This window comes from Saccoglossus kowalevskii, chromosome 13 (genome assembly GCF_978046115.1).
Source record: "Saccoglossus kowalevskii chromosome 13, keSacKowa6.1, whole genome shotgun sequence".
Classification (NCBI taxonomy): domain Eukaryota; kingdom Metazoa; phylum Hemichordata; class Enteropneusta; family Harrimaniidae; genus Saccoglossus; species Saccoglossus kowalevskii.
The window spans coordinates 22,041,812-22,048,143 of record NC_140653.1 but is presented as its reverse complement, the minus strand read 5'-3'; the positions used below and the strand labels follow the sequence as shown (position 1 = coordinate 22,048,143).

At 38.6% G+C, this 6,332-nt stretch overlaps 1 protein-coding gene across 2 annotated transcripts in view; it reads left to right on the top strand.

The window, feature by feature from the left end:
- LOC144346041 (uncharacterized) overlaps positions 1-6,120 on the top strand; it is a 22,262-nt gene extending 16,142 nt beyond the window's left edge. For both annotated transcript variants that reach the window (XM_078007058.2, XM_078007057.2), the window contains exon 2: positions 4,440-6,120. In XM_078007058.2, coding sequence (XP_077863184.1) covers positions 4,547-5,788 — 1,242 coding nt within the window. In that variant the 5' untranslated portion in view covers positions 4,440-4,546 and the 3' untranslated portion in view covers positions 5,789-6,120. The remainder of the gene's footprint in view (positions 1-4,439) is intronic.
- The last annotated feature ends 212 nt before the right edge of the window (positions 6,121-6,332 follow it).

Genomic DNA, 6,332 nt, shown 5'->3' with positions numbered 1-6,332 from the left:
GGTCTGTCAAATTGAGTCGGCATCGAGTGTTTCGTCACCGCGGAGAAAAAAGGTCAACGACAGATCACGTGTATTTTCTCTGTTTTCCTAGTCGTCGACTCACATCCCTACTCGCCTTGATCATTCAGTTAAATTACATCGACACATTCACAGTGTCATTTTTAGCTAGGGGTCAAGCGGCAACGCAGTGATGCGGCAAAATAATACCCATGAGATATGGGCGAAAACAAATGTAATGATAATCAAGTACTATATCTAATCTTGACAGAGTTAGACAGTCGTGGACTAATTTCAACTGCACTGGTATATATTTTTAATGTGTATGCACAAATACGTGAGAAAAATTAGACATCGTGGTGTGTTAAAATGCTCATATTAAGATTGTAAGGTAAATTAATTTCTCTTATTTTATGGCATTTTTCAACTTGCCATTAATGACAGAGAATTGCTTCCATATTTTTATGTTCCTGGTTTGAGGTGAAATCAGCATGACTTTGAGAATATTTTCCAGCATTTGCTTTTGTGACAATAATTCCTTCATAAATACTCAGTGGCTATATTTTAAATGTGCAGTAAGGACTCACATTGAGGTCAAGGACCCCAGTCAAAATAAATGACAAATCGTCTCACTGTGTCTAATCTGCCCGAAGAATCTCAATTTTATGTTTTTTTAAATATCATACTATTAATAATAACTGGTTCGGCTGCAGCGTCATCTTAGCCCATATATGAATCAAAGAGATGATTTTCATACTGTTTAATTACACCATACCTTGACCTAGGAAGCGAGTTTCCCCAACACAACACTTCGATTCTAGGCACATAACTCGTAGTGCGAAATCGCTGTCATTGCGCATTGCGCGATTGTCCGATAGCCATGGATCTAAAAAAAAGTCTATGGTTTGTTCCTCCATTTACATCCAGCCGAAGCTCCATTTAATCTAGACTCAAGAAATAAGAATAAAGAATTCAACAAATCGTGTACTATTACAATTACTTAAGGTAGATAAATCGTATTTCGTTACCCCCCTCCCTATCTTCTCCTGTCAGCCGAAGACTTGATTATATTCACCATTGAGCAGGGAAACTTAACGATCCTGAAGCTCAGTATTCAAACTTTACTGTGCAGTTTATGTGTGAGTATATGTATTTGTGCCTTTTACATATGTTTTGCCGGCAATTCGGTGTATTTCTCAGTGACTGCATGCCGCCTTTGTCATAAGTTGTCGTCGGTCTTCTGAATAACGGCACTGAGCACACGCCAGCGACTGTTTTCCCTGGTCTCCATAATGGATCTACACTCAACCTAGTACCTTTAGAACTTGAAGGAACCATATTCACGCGAAGTTCGTTATGGGTATCTTACGCCTATTTTATACAAATTGGTATTTTCATTTATTTGACGGGCTCATATGTGTTAATGTATTTAAAAATGCCACTAAAAGAAGATTCATCTTAACTACCGACGGAACATCTCTTTCGATCATCGCTCACAATGAAAATACAGTATTCTTAACCCTTAGGGGCAATATCAATAATTTGTTCAAATATTTCTGTTTTATCTCATACTGTAAAATGACTAAATTTCAGTGGGTTTTGAATTTACGATTTTATCATTTAAATAATGTGTTCTATGCTCAATTTTACATATTCACTGGGTTTTAATTTAGCGCATTTTCCAGTCAGCGAAATAAGTAAAATTAAAACCCGGTGAATAATTACCCCTTTACAGTAATGTACTTTGTATAGATTCCCATGCTGCAGCAGTAGATTATGAATACTCACAGGACCGCATCTACTCGTCTCTATAACATAAGAAAACCGTGTATTTTCCTTCAAACTAACACTTATTTTAGCCTTCGGTAACATTTATTGGCGGGAACTTTTTTGCGCGAACAGCATTCAAAATTTCATTGAATTTTGTGAATCTGACAGCCATTTATGGGCGTGATTACGTCGAATGTTATTTTGCTATTGCTCTAACACCACTTCTAATGAAATTCTAATGAACTTCAACAGAGTTATTTATCACGATAAAACAGAACAGGGGAATTCATATAATATTCAAACAGTCGCCGATTTCCTTTTGTCGGTTAACAACTTTGATTTTTGTTAGATGTTATGATATTGTCGTTAATCGAAGAAAAATCTAAAATTCTCCCCCAAATGCCATATATTTTTGTTTGTACATGGGTAAACGCTGCCGCGATTGCAGCGTAATGTACTTAGTATGTTTTATACAGACGATGAAACACCACGTACTGAAGCTTTTGCATATATTGACACTTGAGTATACCAAACGCGTTAATGATATTGATTTTTAATGAAAAAACTGCCTGGAGGGAAACAATTGGACGAACCAAGACGGCGTTCTTATCCCTTTCCACATATACGTCTAATCATTACGGAGGCGAGTCCCCGAAAATAAGGGGAATTATTTTTAGTCGGAAAAAACAAAAATTAAGTCGATCATTCATTCATTCATTCATGCATAGCGTATATGTAGCGTACGCGTACGCATTTCCATTTTATTCAAATTACAAATGTCACGTGCAACCAAATGAACATTAGGTATTTGAAACACTTAATAATTCCATGATTACTACTACATCCGGGCTACATTACCACCAAAGTCATTATAAATTTGACTAAAGTAAATTTTAATTGACTTTTCAAGTAATCACCTTATTTGTGGAATGGTGCCAGTTGTTAGAATTATTCTACATTTCGCAGGAACAAAAAAACTTACAATAACTTGATTTTTACGATCCGGTTTGCTTTGAAAGAGAGGTAAACTGTCTAAGCTAAAACTGTGCGATGTTTTACGTGAGCGAGATGTCTACTTAATTAAAGCGCGGTGGTCGTCGCGCAGCGCGTGATCGAATTTCATGTAAATACACAATGTATTTTACACGCGTTGTATACGTCGCTGTGAGTCCCATATCGAACAGGACGCGGCGCGACGACTGCCGCCCTTTAGAGTACATAGCTTCCATATACATAGCACGCCGTGTTTTGTGTTCCGCCAACTGTGTTACACCCACAATTTGAGTAGTAAATGTAAAATATTGAAATAAACTATGATTACAGCCTGAAATAACTGAAGAAAGCTGCCAAACAACGCTGACAGCACAACTGTCTGGCTCGCTACGAGTTGCTACGCGGTTACGCCAATAGAGGGTGCTATTGTACATTATAAACACATATCATGTTTCATTTCCCTTGGTATTTCTCTTACTAATAAGTATTCTAAAATAATATGAGTGTTCTTTGGTTATAAATTGTGTTTAGGTATTAGCTCACATGAATCTAATAGCAAATTTATCGTGTTTTACTAGAGAATTATTGATGTATCTATATTTAGATGTGATGCTATTTTTGTTTAAAAAGTCAGATTTCGGTAATTGTGTCAAATTTGGGACGGTGAAAGTCGCTGTAATTTTGTGCCTGTTTGAAAATCTAAAGTACGGCAAAAATCATCAAAACCCGAACGGTAACTTAATTTTAGGGCTAAGGTATGTATATATACCTTAAATACTAGTAGATATCCGAGGAAAAAATGTTACTATTCACAAGTTATGTAATACTATGAAAAATCGTTACAATATCATTCAGTACAGTGTCAAGATTGCTATAAACACATAGAAATGTAGGGTTTTGTTTTGCAGGGCACAGTAAGTGACGGATCATATCAGTTTCCAATCACGATCCGATTTGTTGACTCAACCTTTTAGAAAAATGTTAAACACATCGATCTGACCTGACATGGCAGAGGTGGAAAACCAAATTTTAAAAACAAATGCCCATACTGAGGCCGCGTATGGAACAGGACGTTGCGGCATGTCGTACTGTACTGTAATGTGAAGCGGTGGTGTGTAGCGTGGAATAGAACAATTCGCCGTTTTCCTCATTTAAAAAAAAGCTCACTCACCCGTTTTGCATTCATTGAGATAGGCGAACAGCCAATCAAAAAGAAACATACTATTTCTAACAACTGGCCAAAGCTACATATAGGCTGGCAATATGAACAACTTTGTGTATTTTTAAAATAATTATGCTAGTCTAGATACAATTGTGGATAAAAACAAATAAGATGATCTATCGTAAAATAAACAAGTAATGTTGTCATGGCAGCGAGCGTAGTGTTTGTTCGATGAACTACAGAAACAGAAATACTCACGCTTGCTTGTTTGTACAGGTTATTTAAAACGCATGCGCACTAGTGTTTCACTATTTCATCGCGTCGAAACATATCAACCCCCGCACAACTTGAATCAGTAATTATGTCATATACGTGCGTGGTGGTTGTAGAAGTATCCGCCCATTGTATAGTTTGAACTGCTTCTCCGTGAATGACTCTATATAAACGTATCCTCAAATGCGTTGGTTGTCAACATGAAAACACTCTAACTGGATTTCGTTTTTTTTTTTTTTATCAGGTACCTACAGTTTCCGTCAAGTTAACGACACACATTACAACGGCTTGAACTGCGCATTAAGATTGGGGACTATTTTAATAAAACTGAACAGCAGATATTTATTCCAGATGACGACGACTATGCCACGGAGTGTGAAAGAGACTGCCGCAGTTACCACCAATTTAAGAGAAGCAAAAATGTTGTGTAAACAATACCAAGCCTTGGGATTGGAACAGCACTATTCCCTCAAGCTGTTAGATATAGACCAACGGGTCATTAGAGTGCAGTTTAAAAGACTCAAAGATAGAGTGTCAAAAATCAAATCACACCTCACGCATGATGAAATAGCGCAAATAAATGAAGAGGAGTTCAACTCCGTGTCGGCACGAAAGAGTCGCCTTAGTACTACGTCTTCAGACAACGTGTTTTCGTCGAGTGGACAGCGATCTCAAGGACCGTCATCGTCGCGGGTTAGTTTCGGAAATTCGAGACGATATTTGTCGACGCCGGGGCTATGTGGCGCAAGAAAAATTAGCAGCAGTCTTTCCGAAAATATACGAGCACCCACACCGTCACCACCGGCGACGAATCGCCGTACGGCACACCATTCTGAAAGCGCGGAAGTTACGGGAAATGATACGAACGGAGGTTGGACTTCGCGAACCAGCGGCGTGAACAGTTCATTTTCCTCTCAGCGTTCTTCCACCTCCTGCAGTCGAATGTCTTTACCAAACTTTAAGGGTAACTCTTGGTCTCCTTCAGCTGGTATCGTCACTGCCGACACGTTTGGTTTCAACTCGCATTTAAATACCGACAATCTCCGATCGCAATCGGCAACTTCCGGCACTCGGCGAACGACTTCGTCGCTAACCTCTGATATGTCGATCAGTGACGGCTATTCCCGCCTTGTGGAGGAACAGCGCATGGCGCTTATTGACGAAAATGTTATGTTGTCCACCGAGCTAGAAGGAAAAAAATCGGAATTCTTGGACAAAGTTCAAAAACTTATAGATGAAGATAAAGCGAACGAGCGTAAAAAATGGGTTCCTATACGAAGACTCACGTCAACGGAAATGACGTTACAACAACTGGAGGAGTTGAGGTGTGAACTACGAAAGAAGAAATCAGACCACAGACGTCAGCGGTTTGACCCCGGCCGCAACGTCACCTTTGACCTCGACAAAAAAGGCGGGGAAAGTGATGAATCATATTCTGAACGAATCCAAGAATACGTCAAAGAACTAAAGAAATGTCGGTACCTGAGGCTGCCGACTGAGTTACAGGACCAAGGTGGGGTGATCACGTCGGTGCGAGACCAGGTCAGACTGAACGAGATATGGAAGGGAAGTCTCGCTTACAATTTACTTTAAAAAAGAAAATCCGTAGACGATGCACAGCACACTCAGAAATGCGTTCATAAAAATCCAATCCATAATCCAAAATATCGTTAACTGGTTGTATAATTATGAACATCGCATTGCATATCTGATTATCAGGACATATTTAGGAGTTAACTATTTTATCAGAGAAATGGATAAATTAGAATATTAATGTTATTGCCCATTATTTTGTAGTTTCTCTGTGCTCCATCCACAGGTGGTGGGTAGCGCCCTCTATGTTCGATCTGGATTTACGTTTAATATTTTGTGCTTTTCGGGTGAGAAGTAATTAAATGCTTAATTATTATCCCTCACATATTAAATACATGAGTTGATTGAAACATACAAATTAATTTTAGCAGGGGAAGATGATATTAGTTTGAGGGTATCATTTGTTAGTCTCTTGCATCATGGGAATGATGACATCAGACGTCGATGTCAATACTCACACGTGAAGCTATTCGAAGTCTACACAATTTGATAGAAATTTGCATTCTACAAAAAACTAATGTTGGGTGTGTCTCTGTGCGTGTAC